This window comes from Sinocyclocheilus rhinocerous, unplaced genomic scaffold (assembly GCF_001515625.1).
Source record: "Sinocyclocheilus rhinocerous isolate Xijiao unplaced genomic scaffold, SAMN03320098_v1.1 scaffold705, whole genome shotgun sequence".
Taxonomy (NCBI): domain Eukaryota; kingdom Metazoa; phylum Chordata; class Actinopteri; order Cypriniformes; family Cyprinidae; genus Sinocyclocheilus; species Sinocyclocheilus rhinocerous.
The window spans coordinates 1457092-1473329 of NW_015630576.1; the positions used below are offsets into that span (position 1 = coordinate 1457092).

Genomic DNA, 16238 nt, shown 5'->3' on the forward strand with positions numbered 1-16238 from the left:
CAGCCACTATAATGTAAATTTAAACAATTATATTTTACGAACTGATTTGTCATTTATGTGTCACAGAAAGATAATAACTAGTTTAACAGATCCTGCATCACACCATTGGAAACTGGAAATCGATTGCCTTACAATGAAAAAATTAGGCAAAATCAAGTTTGGCTCTTAGCCATATGAAAGGAGAAAAATCTATGTAGTCTGTAGTAGACTTTATCAGCCTCTTGCCAAAACAACATCAGCTGCTGTTTTTTAACAAGTCAAGACAAGTCTCCTGAGAGTCAGACGAGACGAAGAAACACCACCCTTGCACATCTTACCAAGAGAGTTTGTAGACAAACACCGCAGTCTTTTCTTAAATGGGGAAGTAAACAGAAGGCCAGACCACCTTCTCGCTTCAAATGGATCGAAAGGAGGCCTTGTGGTCTACCAAAGGGGAGGACATTGCATAATCCAAGAAGGAAGTGGCCAAAATCACCGTTATACATTTGATTCCGAGAACACATCTTCTCCATACTGATTTGCAGTTACTGTATGTCAACTTCGATCTCAGACTGGTTACTTAATGTATTTCACAAACAGTTCAGCTTTGAAATGGGGAGCCAGAACCTGTTTGACAACTTTTGAGCCAGGAGTTGAACAGCAGCGGAGCAAAAATGAGAGAAACATCAATGCGTGATTCATCATGTTGGAGGAGTTTAAAAAGAAATCACCTTGGAATCTGCTCAAGCTGTATTCGGGGGGGAGGGGGTGTCCTTCCAGTTGAAAACGGCTGTTAGCGTAGAACAATTGGAGGAGGCCGTTCCCATTTAGACACTGTTTAAACACGGAAACTCCTTGTTTTTCTCTAGCCTGGCTTGCTTTGACCTTGCTGTGCTGTCTGGTTCTCTTACAGGATGTTCACGGCGGGGTCATTTTTAGAATTAGATTTAGGGCTGTCCTAACCACTTCATATTATCTCCTGTCACATGTAGTCAGCCCAAGGTCTTCAGCATCCCTATTATGTTTTGAATAGTCTTTGTATGTCTTTCATAGCCTGTCAGGTATACAGAACAAAGAAATACAAGAACAGGAAATTCTATGTTAAAAAGGGTTTTCCCTTCCTTTTCCTTGTTACATATGCAATGTTAAAAGAATTGTTCAACCATATAGTTAACGATTTGTGGGATGTACAGACTGGCTGGAATATACACATACACTACACAAGTGCTGTGACAAGTCTCAGTTAGTCTAGCACAGTACACAGCTAGGGTTTTTTATTTAGAATAGAATAGAATAGGCAAGGGCCTATTGGTCTATTAATTGGTCTATTAAGTGCCTATTAATTGGTCAAGTGCTGGAGAAAAAGATGTGTCTTTAGACGGGTTTTTTTTTTTTTAATGGCTAAAGACTCAGCTGCTCGAATTGAGATAGGCAGGTAATTCCACCACACTCTTAAAAATAAAGGTGCTTAAAAGGTTCTTCACAGCGATGCCATAGAAGAACCATTTTTGGTTCCACAAAGAACCATTCAGTCAAAGTCATCTCTTCATTACCTTTTTATAATCTGAAGAACCTTCTTTCGCCACAAAGAACCTTTTGTGAAACAAAGAGGTTCTTCAGATGTTAAATGTTCTTTATGGAACAATTTAGACAAAAAGGTTCTTCTATGGCATCATGAAGCACCTTCATTTTTAAGAGCAGCTGGGAAAAGTCCAGGAAAAGGTCCGTTTTGTGCCTCTTTGCATGGCACCACAAGGCAAGCTTCTGGAGGGTGCATAAGTTTGAACTAGCGAGTTTGGGTATATTGGTGCAGCGCACCTTTTGCCCCCATTTTCACCCAATTTACAGTTTGGATAAGTTGACACTAGTTGCAGAAAATCAGAGCCAGTCTGCAGATTTGAGTTGACAGATTACATAGAAAGTCATGTCGTGTATGATGGTCACATAGTTTTTTAACGTCCAAGTCTGATTCCATCCAGTCTGAGGATTTTAAACATGTTTGATATTTTCAGACGATTTCAGAAAACGTTTTCATTAGTCACGTGTCGCCTAGCAACATTGCGCACATTTCTGTGTGAGTTTGTTGTGATCGGAAGGACTTTAAAGTCTGGTAGTGAATGATTCTCATGGCCAGTTTTCCTCTCTGACTATTTACAAAGTCGGCGTTGCCTAACGTTTTAAAATCTGTTCCGATTTTAAAAGTCGTGTAGTGTATTCCAGCCTTAACTTGTTTTTTGTTGAAAATGATCGAATCTAATTTGTGCATGTGGGCATTCAAACATGCACCAGGTTTGATGTCAGTGATCTCCAACTTCATTGTCTGCATAAAACGTGATGGAAATCAACAAGATGAAAGCCGAGGAGATATTCAGCAACAAACAACTTTTCACTTAAAAATAAAGGTTCCAAAAAGGGGATTTTGCAGTGATGCCTTAGAAGAACCATTTTAGGTTCCCACAAAATTTTCTTAGTGTGAAGAAAATTCAAATAATCTAAAGAACCTTTTGTGCATTGAAAAGGTTACATGGATGTTAAAGGTTCTTCATGGGACTATTGATGCCAATAAGGAACCTTTATTTTTTGGTCGATTCATGTATAGCTAGTAAAATTTCAGAAGACTTGGAATATAGTGAATAATTCATATGTACTGGACTACTTTTACAATGCTTTTTCAATCTATTTGGGCTACTAATCTATCTGCTGTTGTTGTAAGGAAAAGAAAAGCCTGGACATTCTGTCTCACATCACCTTTTGTGTCCCATGAAAGGAAGATCGGTGAGTAAATGACAGAATTTTCTAAAGTTAACCAGTTGGCCAATCTCAGATGTGTACAGTTAAAATGTCCAAACAAAACCTGCTGTGCTTTCAGATTCTAACCCACACAAAGCAATGGCCTCAGAAAGTCAGAAGGGTTATTCTGAGATGTGCGCAAAGCGAAGACCTGAGGGAGAAATTAGATTCTCCTCTGAATGTGCAGTGTACTCGGATAGCTGTACCAGATCTGCGGTGTTCCAGTTTTCCTCCACACCCACACCCACCAGCCCAGTCACCTCAGGAATGCAGAAAGAGCACTCTTACTCACTGTGCAGTTTACACAACAACAACAAAAAATGTCTAAAACATATCCTCTCAAAGGGAATACCTTGTTTGTACACACTTAAAATAGATTAAGCATGCATACAAAATGATTCTTATCTTTCTTCACAGGTTCCATTGAGCATATAAAGCTGAATACTGGCATCACAATATCTTAAATCGTCATTTCACGGTGATAGTGGTGATCAATTTCTGACATCAGCGCATAACAAAACTCAAACATAAAGTGACAAAAAAATCTTACAGTATGCACTGATTTACTGGTCTCACATCACAGTGTAAGATGGCTCACTTCGCCTTTTCTTTGTAAACAGCAACAAGCTGCTATTTATGTGTACAGATAGCCATTTGTCATGCAACACGACAGGAAAAAGGAAGGTAGCTGTTCGAGGTCTCTCTAACTTTAAGGAAAAGTCACAAGGCTAAAAATAAAATGCAAAGTATCTCAAGACAGAATGAATATCATGTACAACTCAAGTAACCTAATTAGTACTCAGAAATTAGAAGAAGTTTACCTGCTGAGGCAGGATCGGCACACCATCTTCTCCACACCTTTGTTTCTCTCTCTTCTTCTTCTTCAAGTTACATTTGAAAGATCCGTCTCCTGTTGGTCTTCTTTTTTCTTTAAAATCTCTTTTCCTTCCTCAGTCCGCCTAATGTCTTAGACAGGCTTCAGTCTTTCGCCACCACCGCTCTGTCGTTCCACCTATAGTTCAAAGTTCCAGCTCTGACAGTTGTTGCTCAGGGCCAGTGTGTGTCCGTGTGTGTGTGTGTGTATGTATTGTGGGCGGGTGTGTATACACGCTAGAGCTTTGTGCCAGTTTCAGCTTGCCTGCCTCCTCTGTCTGCATTCATTTCCTGTTCCAGCACACACATCACAGCTTCTGAAGAGTGAGACAGTTAGCAACAGGAAGAGAGAGAGAAAGAGAGATGAGGGTATGGTTCAACTGAATCATTAGGAAGAAAAAACTCACAAAATTATTAACCAATTGCTATTCCACAAAAGCAATAAAGCATTGCTATGTTAACTCTGACAAGATGATGTTCCTTATCAAATAGGTGCATCTGTCTCATTTTCTGCAATGTTACCATGTGGTTCAAGCTGTGTTGCGCCTCATCAACAAATCAGGTCACCGGAAAGTTGGTGGGTGAAATCAATGAACAAAACCAGCAGATAGGAACACATGATTGAGACTACAACTGACAGGAACTTGCAAATAGTTTTCTCACCTGCAAAAAGAAAGTTCTGCTTTCATCGCTGTTCACTCACGTGAGTACACATTTCTTGACATCTTTCCGGTCCTAGTGAGCAGTAAAAGGGTATCTTTAGGCTAGCCTAAATCTCAGAGAGATTCCCTTTAGTCTCGTGCGCCACTGAATGAAAAACATCAACTATATTGCAAGAGCTCTCCATGCAGTTTCTATGAATAACACCCAGTGGTTGATTCACACCCATTTGGGCTCTGGTGGTTTCTTCCCTCCCTTCCAGTTTGCACAACCTCTGATCACTTTTAGGCTGCACAAAACTGAACTACCACTGAATATAATTACTAAGAAATCTCGTACTGAGCACTGAGGGTTAAACAGGAACCAAGAGGTTAGTAATCACCCTCAGATTTGTGAGCAGGACAACATGCCCCACCCCAAGAAAAAAAGCAAGCATGTTTTCTGGGTGGGGCAAGAGAAGATTTACTGATGCTTTTGGACTCTGTACTTTCAGTGATGTTCCATTTGGGCATGCTCTTGGAATGCTGTCCTGGAATAAAAAATTAATATTACATTACATTATTATTTTTAGGATAAAGAGATGAATCAGCTGCAGTTAGGTCATAAAATAATGTTCTAGTTACTCATCGTTTAGTGCACACATAATGGACAGTTTAACGTCACATGGTGCATTTAGCATGGTTGTAAACATGGAGTGTGTCGAATGCTACATCAACGGCTATGCTTGCTATAGTTTCCTCTGATTTCTTGGTTCAAAATGATGTACTGCTTGCGCAACACTTTTCTAAATGGATTTCATTTTATAAATTTGCTAGTACGTAATACTTAAGGTCCTGTTTGCACAACTTTTCTAAATGTTCTAACCTAAATGAGCAAAATGATTTGCAGACAGATCGTTACCGACTGGGCCTCTCTTCTGACACATTTTTACAGAGCTTAAGGGTTAAGGCAGTCACTTTGTCTCTAAGACAGGTTTGATTTAGTAACGTCTGTCAAATAGTTGGTAAATGTTCTATTCCTCGGAAATAACTGTGAGACATCATTTGTGTCACGTGGGAAAGCAGTAATTGTTTTTCTATTCAAAACTGATACAACAATTTAAACTAAAATAATGTTCTCTATCAAAATTTATTATTATAAAATGTAGGCCATTACTTATTATGCAACCAAAACCGATTATTATACACTATTATTACAATTACGAATAACCATATTTAAAAAAAAAAACATTTACAAAACAGCTAGAAAACCATAATTTTATTGGAAAGTGCTCAGTGATATATTTGACACTGTCCCCGTCGAGGCCTACAAACATTCACATGTCTGTCTTTCTGTCTCCCTGCAGTCCTCCCTCTTCCTCATCCTCTGGAAGGAAACCCCCTCTTTCCTGTTCAGTAAGCCAGCCACGTAAAGTTTCCTCTTCTCAAACTATCTCATTTCCTGCGGAGGATCCACATGTCCTTGCCCCAATCACACTCTGGAGTAGAGGGCAGGTAGCGTGGTTGCGAGTATGTCAATGTATGAGTTTTGGACTGTGCATATGTTATGACTGAGACATACAGGCACATCACAAAGGTACTGTAGGTGGTGTGCAACTCTGCTGAACTCTTGAACATGCAGGGGCGTCGCTAAGGGGGGGTTGGACAATTCTAAGGGCCCACGCACTTTTGGGGTCCCCAGAGATCTGTTTTATTAGTAGTAACAGTAGTAGTAATGTAATGTACCTACCAAAGAGTTACAAATAAAATACATTTACGGCTTATTTCTGCATTTCCGGCAAACTTATCTCCCCCCATTCACTGCATGGTTTCGTCCCGTCCTACTTAGCCTAGAGTCACTGAGTGAGATCAGATGAGTGCTGCTATGGGGTATCTATTTATTATTTTAGTATTTTTTTGTTTGCCCCAGTGAAGCATTTCTATTAATATAACTGACTTCTAATGAACAGGTTTGACTACTTTAGTAATTTCCATGAGTACAAATCTGAATGTTTAAGCATATAATGATATTCAGGGAATTGTGTGCTACTAATTTTATACCAATAGTTTGAACGGGACCCTTTTCTATTCTAACACGACAATGCCTCTGTGTATAAGGCTTTAGACACTTCCAAAACTAGAAATACAATTTTTAAATACATTAATTATGTTTCCATCTTTGTTGCCACAGTTTTGGAAGTGCCTTTTTCTGTTCTAAAGAAGGGGGTGTCCCAATACTTTTGTCCATATGTTTGTACAAGTCATTGGTGTTTAGTGATGAGTTTTTGACTCAAGACCAGTCAAGATCTTCCACACTGACTGAATTATTATTATTTATTTTTTTTACCTTGCCTTATACACAGAGGCATTGTTGTGTTAGAATATAAGAGGGTCCTGTTGAAACTGTTGCTATAAAATTAGAAGTACACAATTCCCTAGAATATCATTTAAACATTAAGATTTGTACTCGTGGAAATTACTAAAGTAGTCAAACCTGTTCATTAGAAGGGGCGGTCCCAATACTTTGGGCAATATAGTGTATGTTTGGTGCGGTAGGGGGCCCAACCTCATATTCTTTCATAGGGCCCGAAATTGCTAGCGTCGCCCCTGTGAACATGTCTCCGTAATCTGTATCTATGAATACCATTTTTTGTTCACTTGAGGTAGAATGGCAGATTGAATGCAGACTGATTTTGTAATCTAGCAAAACAACATTTTTCAGGCTGAAGTATGGCTACCTTTTGCCCCTCAGTCTATTGCACAAACTAGACCAAGCAAACGGTGCACGAGATCAACCTTTACGCTAAACTTGTTTCTTATTTGTGACCCTGAACCACAAAACAAGTCTTAAGTGTCAGTTTTTCGAAATTGAGATTTATACATAATCGGAAAGCTGAATAAATAAGCTTTCCATTGATGTATGGTTTGTTAGAACATGGCCGAGATACAACTATTTGAAAATCTGGAATCTGAGGGTGCAAAAAAAAAATCCAAATATTGAGAAAATCGCCTTTAAAGTTGTCCAAATTAAGTTCTTAGCAATGCATATTACTAATCAATTGATATATTTACCGTATAGGAAATTTACAAAATATCTTCATGGAACATGATCTTTACTTAATATCCGAATGATTTTTTGGCATAAAAGAAAAATCGATAATTTTGACCCATACAATGTATTTTTGGCTATTGCTACAAATATACCCCAGCAATTTAAGACTGGTTTTGTGGTCCAGGGTAACATTTGTCAATTTATATCAAGCTATACAGTGTTACAGGACAGTTAACTATGCAAAAGAGAAATAGCCTAGGTGTAGATAGGTGTTATGTAACTACCTAAATAAAACACGGTTTCTCGTGAGCACAAACCTTGTATGTAAAATGTAAAGGCAATAATCTGACAGTTGTTTAATCAAGACCGCGATTTTACGCTGCCACCTACCGACTGAGCTTTGCAATAACGCGGGGGTAATAAAAGGTAATGATTTTAGATATGATACATAAATGCTGAAATAGTGCTGTCGGAGAATCAGGACGTAATTAAAACAAGCTGTATGTTTTGTATGTTTTCAGAGTGTATTGTATATAGTGTTATTGGGTGTCGCATCTAGGTCTGTGTTAAAGAAAAACAGTTGCCTACATTCCATGGGTTACCTTTGGTTTTATCACAATAGTGGTATTTAAAGTATCATAAAATTAATTATCATCTTTTAGATTCTGTAAAGACACTCGGCGTTACATTAAATATTAGAACATTTTCATTTGTAATTCATTATTAGTTTCAATGTTGCCATATAACACCATTTAATAGCTTGTCATATTGAGGCCAACATTTCTTCATACATTATTTATTATTATGTATTTTGAACATTATTAGAAAGAGCAACAATGATTTGGCCCTTCAAGATGAATGGTACTTTTTTAGTTTTTTTCTAAATGTAGCATACGAATCTTTGATTGGGATTTTGGAATGAATTTCCAGACAGGACAACGAAAGATACAAGTAATTAATTAATTTTCCTTTGAACTGAAAAACAGTTTGCTTACATTTTCCTTTTTCACTGGTATTTTATTTATTATTTTTTTATGTAGACAATATTTCTTCTCGCCTTTAGCCTGTAGCTACTATTTATCTATTTATTTATTTATTTAACAAATGTAGGCTAGGCCTATATATAATTTTCGGTAGTAATTGCGTCATAATACGCGGCTCGTGTGGAAATGCTAAAGGAATTCTTCGGGAGAGCGTATACTGGTCATTGTGGAAACTGAAAGTGAAATGCTTTGTATGTAAACAGTGCCCTGTAACAATGAGGAATTACCACCCGCTCCAGTTGTGTCATCACCTTGCACAAACGGTTTGATGATATCATTCTAAACAAAAACACATACAGCTGTTTTTAAATCGTGCTTTAAAATTCATTTTTGCGTAGGCTATAGGCTATAACGCAAACAGAAAGACAGAACAAAAGATAGGCTACAGATAACGTCTTGATAACGTAAATTATAGGTTATAAAAATTAATAATTAATAATATTAATTTGTCTCGTAAGTATTGACATCTCGCTTCTTATGATGTCATTGCGTCTACATAGTGAAAATGTAATCCCAGTTTGACTCTCATTCACTGTGTTTTCAAGATGAGTAATCTGCGCTAGTGCCATCCTATCCATCTCATTGCGTTTTCAATGTGAGTAAAAGAACGCCCACCAGGACAAACAGAAGCACGTGATTCTTTCATTTTCTCCTTCTGAAACTTCCAATTGTAATACCGCTGGGCTTCCCGCGCTGTCACCTGCTGAAGGGTATGCAAATTCAGTAGGGTAATTTCTTTCTTTGGAGAACATTATATAGCCAGAGCCTTTGCCATAAAATAGTATCCATATCCTAGTAGTCATATCGTTTGAATAGTAGCTCTGCACTGTAGCTGTCAATACAAAACCACAATGAGAACTTTTTTGTATTTTTTGTGGATTGTCATGTGTCCGTCCCTATTTGCAGAATCCTTTATCCAGGAGGAGAGAAGAGAACTTTTTCAAACAATTAGACTTCTGCATGCACTGGTGAGACTAATCTAAACTAATCTAATCTAAACTGTCTGTCTGTTATTTAAAAATGTGTTAAGCACTCTACAACAGTGTGCTATGGAACATTAATCTATTAATAAATATTTACTATAGCCTAGATTTATTAGAGGAAAATTGCTGGATTAACACAAGGTATCACGAATTGGCAAACAATTTTACATAATTAATCTAGGTTAATTTTAAATTAGAAATATATTGCTGTTCATTGTTAATTTTATTAATGTTAATTCATACAACAACTTGAATGTTAAAATATTAATGTATTAGTATAAATATTAAGATTAATATATAGGCCTACTCATAATGGTAGTGCCTAGAATTGTAAGTGTTACCTTGATATTGTTCATTAAACCTTAATGGTTTAATATTGACAACAGCGTGGCCGCAATACGTAATAGCCTCTATGTATTTAATGGCGAAAAAACGTCAACATTTTTTTCTCTCTCTCTCAAAGGGTCATAAAGCATGTCCGGATGAAGTGGAAAAAGCGATGTCTGATCGGTTCACGAGTCTTCCCAAAAAGGTAGGCAACAATATAAAAAATACAGGACACAGAAATGTTGCATTCTTTTTTAGTTGCAGCCTCACTCAAATCTAAATGCTTGCTTTCAAGTGATTTCAAATAACTTGATTAGTTCAGGCGTGTCATTCTGTCACTCTGCAGTGAGGTTGATCTCCGGAAATATTTAGCACAGTTGGTGTTATACCGTTTTGGGTTTTTTTGGCAGTGGATGTTTGATCTTTTTTTTTTCACTTGGACAGAAACAAGAAATATCTCAGGCACTGAAGATATCATATAACTCTATCTTTGAGCTCTTCAAGAAGAACAGGACCCACTGCCACTGGAAAAACAATGCATTCCAAGATCTAATGGAACACCTCAACCGACAAGCTAAATCACATTTCGTAAGTCAGCAGTTGGGCTGAGTCAACATTCACTTTCATTATTTACAATTTTGGACGTTAATCGTTATTAGACGTTAATCGTTATCGTTTATCTAGGTCCCGGTGATGAGCTCTGCACTTGAGACGTTGGTGGAGAACTTCAAGAAGCTCGATCAGTTTCTCACACAGCAGGTGAAAACTCGGCAAACGATACCAAAAAAAGAAAAAAGTTTAGAATGTGTTCATACCTTCATAATTCAAATCTACATTGAATAACTGTGTGACTTTTCTTTCCGACAGAATTTTAGCTGCTGCGCGTGGGAAACTGTGCGCCAGGACATTCTGGTCCTCATGGACCACTTCAGAAAAATGACAAGACCTAGAAGACACGTTTAATACAGCGCTTGTCGTAAATTAATGTTGCCCGTTATTTATTAATACGCTAATTTTATAGTTTTTATTTTGCAATTTTCATTTTCCATTGAAGTCGATATGGTAAAATGAATCAGTGAATTTCCAGATGAATGAATGTTAATATGCCGCTTTATTAACGGCTCTGGGCTTATGCTATTTATAAACACATTGATTAGAGAATAACCAATTTAGACTACACTAAAATGTTTACAATATGCGAACTTTTATTGTCCTTTATTATACAAACCACTGTTTATCCGGGAATGTGCTATTATTAATATGAAGGAATGTTTCGTTTACATGTTGATTGTAATGGATGTCTAAATGTCTTTCTAACAAATGTGTGGACACATGTGAATTTGTCACTTGACCAGTGTTGACAAAAAATAAAATATTTAAATATGTAAAATGTTTTTCAGGGTGGGTTTATTTTTTTTATAAGTTTGGCCTATATATTTTGAAAGATTTCGGTATAGACATTATAATGGGAGAAAAAAATATGAACTTGAAAACTTAGTCATCTTGAGGGAAAAAAACGTTTATTTAACACACACACACACACACACATACACATATATATATATATATATATATTTGCTTCCCAACAATAATTTAAGCAGTGCACAAAACAATTAGGCTGATTAAAAAAGTAGCCTAATAAGAAGACTAAAAAAAAGTAATTTATTATTTATTATTGTTGCTCAAATATTGTTTACATTACTTTGGGCTCTGACCTCATACAATATTCGACAGAAAAGGTCAAGGCGACAGCTGTGGTCGAAAGACATCAAACACGGGTATCGATGAGTGAACAATGAAACCCGGAGCCCACTCTCACGCAAAGGTTTTCTCCCTAACTTTCTATAATTCCTTCATTTTTAATATACCTAATACCGTCAACAAAATGTCTGCTGTAAGGACTTTCTTCGCTGTTATTTTTGCTCCGTGTCTCAAACTGCGATCAAAACATTAAACCTCTTTTAATCTGCTTCATTTCATGCGGCTCTTTATAAAAGCTTTATATAAACTGGAGCATTGGCTAATCTTGCCATCTACAGGCAAATAGGTGCAACATCTTAAAAGTGCTTTAAGGTTATCATTAATTGATTAACGAACCAGAGAAAACCACAGTGGCCCGAATATGTATTTAAAACAAACAAAAAAAACAGAAATACACTGAACCTGAAGATCCAAGTTAGATTTTATTTATCTGAGTGCAAGAAGTCTCGTTTTAAAGTAATAGACACGTTTAGCTTTATTTGTTTGATAAAATTTGCACGCCTAACAACTGATTGTTTTATCAATTGTTATTTATTTATTTTCTATTTTTCTTGTAATTGTCTTACCATTTCGTCAGTGCCATTTAGATGCAAGCTGGTCATTAGTTGGTTGACCAGCTGTTTCCAAAACACAGGATATCTATCTATCTATCTATCTATCTATCTATCTATTTTCACAAGCTCGAAATTGGCTAGGCTGCCCCCTGTTCCAAAACACTGATATAGCTATAAATAGCATAACCTGGATTAATTTTTAATAATATATTATTTTCTAAGAAAATGCTACAAAATATTTTAACCACAACAACAACAACAATAATTAATAATAATAATGACAATTATTTTGTAACAAAAAATATGGTAACACTATTTTAAGGTGTCCTTGTTGCGTCACATGTACTTATTATAATAACAATAAATTATACATGTGCATGCAAGTAACCCTACACCAAACCCTAATCCTAACCTTGACCATATAGTAAGTACATGTAGTTAATTAATATTACTCAGTACTTAGGCCTAAATGTATAACTACACTGTAACATGAACACCTTAAAAAAAAGTGTAGCCGCCTAACCAAAAATATATGTAAAAGGATATGCTGGAAGTAAATATTATTTTGATAAACTGATGGTCAATGCCAGGTCATTTTTCGTGTGTAGTGACAAATGATGAGAAATTGCATTTCACTGCACCAAGAGAAAGTGCGGTGAACTCCAGTGACAGCGATTGTACGAGGTTGCGTCAGCACGTTGCGTAAACAAAGCGTGAAGGCATATTACGTCTCAAACAGAAAGTGTTCTTCTGTACGCAACCCGCAGGTATAAACCCCTTCTCGTTTGGAAACGCCGGCGACCTTGAAATACTTTGGAATCGGGTAATTATTTTGAGCCGTGGGATTGCTTTAATTTATATTGAAGTTGCTTGTAACATTAATTTGTGTATTAAACGTAATTTTGTGTGCGTTTTGCGCTGGTGTCTATAGTAGGCCTAGGCTAGGCTCAACTAAAGACGATTAAAGAGTAAACTATAACTAACCTATGAATTATTTTCACTTCTTTTCTAAGTACAAAATATATTGCTTTTAAAAGTATTTTTATTATTAATAGCGGACCAGATGAGATATTTTGTTCTGTAGTCTATGGGCTTTCGCCTGAATACAACTAGAAAGTGAAAGTAAGCCGGATAGTACCGACCTGCATAGTCTACTGCGTTTTCCCTTTCCATACTCCTGAATAAAATCCAGTACACTTCACCATGTCCCTGCAACATTCTCTCGAGCGACACAGTAGAAAGCTACTGCACATATACAAAGATGAAACAAACTCAAATGTGGACGTATATTTTTGTGATATTCTTAACTCTGCAGAGTCAGTGCTCCGCTTGCAGATGGCTCGGCCGATATGGGACGGTGAGCGCCGATTCTCTGAAACTGCTTAGGGAAATGGTAAGTAGCCTGCACTTTTAAAGCTTCATGATTTTTTTGTTTTTTTGTAAATGTTCATCAGAAGACATTAGACTGCTGAGCAATACAACCACAGCCATTTTCTGCAAGGTCCTTATTAAGACACTCGAGTAGATAGGCTATTTAGGCTATGCAACAGATTTATTGTTTTTGTAATGTCTAGTTGTTACTTCAACCTTACAGAATGATTCACGACTATTTGGAATACAGCAATAAACGTGTTTTACTTATTGAGGGATGTTGTCACGTTTAGTCTGATTCTTTCAGCCTTAAAAAAAAACTGTAAAAGTGTCCATCATTATGTTACAACATCCTTGCTTCTATCCATTATTTTCACATTAATTGTCAGAGTTTTCTTCATTAGTAATTCATTCAACGTGGTTGATTGACAAAGTGCAGTGAACTAATCAATGTCATCAATCAATTTTATTAAAATTATTTAAGTCAATTAAAGTTTTCATTTTTTGTACATTGATGTTATTAACATTTTTTAAAAAAAGTCTTAAGAAAGTTTTTGTGCAGATGAATGAACAGCTAAATATGCAGCATAAGGAACATATTACAAATTACTCTGTTTTATAGGGTGGACCATATCCTGAGAATATCAAGGTGCATTTTCCGGGGCCCCTGTACAACTTGATAGACAAAGCTGAGGTTTGTAAACGTTTCTCTGTGAACAAACATTTCATTCCATGAATAAAACTTATGCTATCAAAATAAATAGGGAAAATGAGATCAGAATTTCATTATGTGAAAATCTTATAACTTGTATACATCACAACAGTCTTTGTGTGGGACCAGTTACCTAAACATAGCATTATATCTCCTTACAGGTGGAGGACCAGGTGAAGTTTCTTGTCTCGACCTTAGATCATATCATCAGTCTCACGGATGCCTCAGAGCACATGAATTCAGTGCAATGGAACCCAAAGACAGTGGAATATTTCCTAAAAGACCTGCACAGGCAGTCATCTGAGCTTAAAGAATGCGTAAGTCTTGTCTGAAAGTATTTGTGCTTAGGAGAAACTGATATCAGAATTCCATTCTATGAATTACATATAATCCTATATTATCATCAAAGGGATTGTCTTAATAGTAATAGACCATGAATTTAGATTGAATGATTCCACTCAATCGTTTAACCTCAAAACTGTTATGACATTAATCATTATTAATCATTAACTTAATTGAATAAATGTGTTATATGAAATGTAAAAATTACGTTTTGTTATTTTGTCATTCATGTTATTTTGTCATTGTTTATATTTTGTTTACATTTTATCAGGTGGCCCAATACCAAAAGCCGTCGCAAAAGGAGTCTTACGAGATAAGGATAAAAAGGCACTTCAGGACTTTAAAGAAGATTTTAAAGAAAGAAGTAAGTTTGATTGCATAAAATGATATCACAGCTTGTTACATTGTTTGTGTTTTTATACCCTTAAATGTGTTGACTGATTTCTGTAATCAGCTTTATTTTTCTTTGTGCCTTAAGAGGCTTATTGTATTTGCACGTCTGCGATGTTACTGTTACTTTGTAAAGAGTAAAAGGAATTATTTTCTTGCATATAATATGCAAAGTCAGTGATACATAACTAAAGATGTTCCTTTTGTGTTTTAAGAAATATAGTGCTCACGCATGGGGGCAGATCTGGAGAGCTGTGAGAACCCACCTTCAGAGGATGGACATCATCGCAGAGAACGCTAAAAAAAAGTTTCTGCTAAGAGTTTAAGAGACAATGACAGAAAAAGTCCTAATGACAGAAAAAATGTCTGACTTGTGACACATTCCATAGAACAAACAAAAAAAAGTTACAAAAACTGCCTTACAAACAAAAACTGAAAAAAAAGAATGTTATAAATGTATTTGTGTATTCGCATGTTTGTATTTATTTGCAATGAATGTAGCCTAGTCGCTTTATATTGACCAACGGGTAGTGCTTTAATACAGAGTTTACCTTATGTGTTTCCTATGAAAACTTGAAGTTATCAGATCAAACAAGCTAATGATGTTTCTTACAAAAACCTGTGAAAACTTTTCTATTTGGTTTAGGTGAGAATAAGCCTCTTTGCCTAAACTATACTCAGATATTTTGCTAACTAAATGAAAAAACATGCTATGCATTTCAGATCATATGTATTAATTGTCAGTCAGCCATGTTGTGTTGCACATGCATGTTCGGTATGTTTCATAATTGTTTAAAGTATATTGAAATCTATTTATATATCTTTGTGCACAATTTTTATATCCCAGTATATTTATTGTTTTCATATTTAATATTATTTATAGTTATTTATTTGCTCTAATTGTCATAAAATGTTTTGTACTTTCAAATAAAAATGCTTTATTGAAACTGCTTGAGGTGTTTACCATTGCTTACTAAATACATTAAACTTCCACACACCAATACAGTTTACAATTCTTTGTACTTGTCTTACTTCGTCTATGGTTTTTCAGAGATTGTGAAATGTAAAGAAGTTTTTCTTTTTTTTTTTTCTTTTGGTTACACTTTATTTTAATGTGTCTTTGTTACAGTGTAATTACACATTTGCCGACTCGAGTAATATAAATTAACTACATGTACTTACTACTGTAGATGATTAGGGTTAATTGCATGTAATTGTGAATAATTTATTGTTATTACAATAGTAAGTACATGTAACGTGTAACAATGACACCTTAAAATAAAGTGTTACCTTTTTAAAATGATTATTTACGGACATTTCAGTAATGCAAATGCTTCACTATAATGGATATCGGCTCTTCTCGATGGGGGGCGCCAAAGTCATATCTGGGCCATAACTGTGAGACACAAAGAAGATATTTGGG

The 16238-nt window shown here is 36.0% G+C and overlaps 3 protein-coding genes across 10 annotated transcripts in view; 2 read left to right on the forward strand and 1 right to left on the reverse strand.

Moving 5' to 3' along the window:
- The window catches only part of LOC107740641 (rho GTPase-activating protein 27-like), a 27249-nt gene extending 22822 nt beyond the window's left edge, over positions 1-4427 (reverse strand). For 2 of the 4 annotated variants that reach the window (XM_016553132.1, XM_016553129.1), the window contains exons 1-2: positions 4306-4427; positions 3591-3959 (exon numbers count right to left, since the gene is read on the reverse strand). The gene's annotated coding sequence lies outside the window, so the exon portion shown is untranslated. Of the gene's footprint in view, positions 1-3319; positions 3421-3590; positions 3960-4305 lie in introns of those variants that run through there. The other 2 variants (XM_016553131.1, XM_016553130.1) reach the window with 2 other exon arrangements.
- Positions 1-11031, forward strand: part of LOC107740642 (uncharacterized) — an 18923-nt gene extending 7892 nt beyond the window's left edge. The window contains exons 1-7 of one of the 5 annotated variants that reach the window (XM_016553133.1): positions 3961-4011; positions 4135-4345; positions 5648-5795; positions 9822-9890; positions 10130-10273; positions 10370-10444; positions 10553-11031. In XM_016553133.1, coding sequence (XP_016408619.1) covers positions 4260-4345; positions 5648-5795; positions 9822-9890; positions 10130-10273; positions 10370-10444; positions 10553-10648 — 618 coding nt within the window. In that variant the 5' untranslated portion in view covers positions 3961-4011; positions 4135-4259 and the 3' untranslated portion in view covers positions 10649-11031. Of the gene's footprint in view, positions 1-3960; positions 4012-4134; positions 4346-5647; positions 5796-9281; positions 9344-9821; positions 9891-10129; positions 10274-10369; positions 10445-10552 lie in introns of those variants that run through there. The other 4 variants (XM_016553135.1, XR_001640103.1, XR_001640102.1 and 1 more) reach the window with 4 other exon arrangements.
- Positions 11032-12976: 1945 nt separating this feature from the next.
- Positions 12977-15656, forward strand: LOC107740677 (interferon a3-like). The gene is made up of 5 exons (XM_016553185.1): positions 12977-13393; positions 13994-14065; positions 14245-14400; positions 14697-14789; positions 15031-15656. Exons 1-5 carry the CDS (start codon positions 13262-13264, stop codon positions 15139-15141), a joined length of 564 nt encoding a protein of 187 aa, XP_016408671.1. The 5' UTR covers positions 12977-13261; the 3' UTR covers positions 15142-15656.
- The last annotated feature ends 582 nt before the right edge of the window (positions 15657-16238 follow it).

Excerpts from the sequence above, each read along its gene's own strand:
- LOC107740677 (XM_016553185.1), top strand. The coding sequence starts at position 13,262 with ATGAAACAAACTCAAATGTGGACGTATATTTTTGTGATATTCTTAACT. Across the intron at positions 13,394-13,993 it reads TGAAACTGCTTAGGGAAATG|GGTGGACCATATCCTGAGAA; the intron begins GTAAGTAGCCTG and ends TCTGTTTTATAG. Across the intron at positions 14,790-15,030 it reads AGAAGATTTTAAAGAAAGAA|AAATATAGTGCTCACGCATG; the intron begins GTAAGTTTGATT and ends TTGTGTTTTAAG.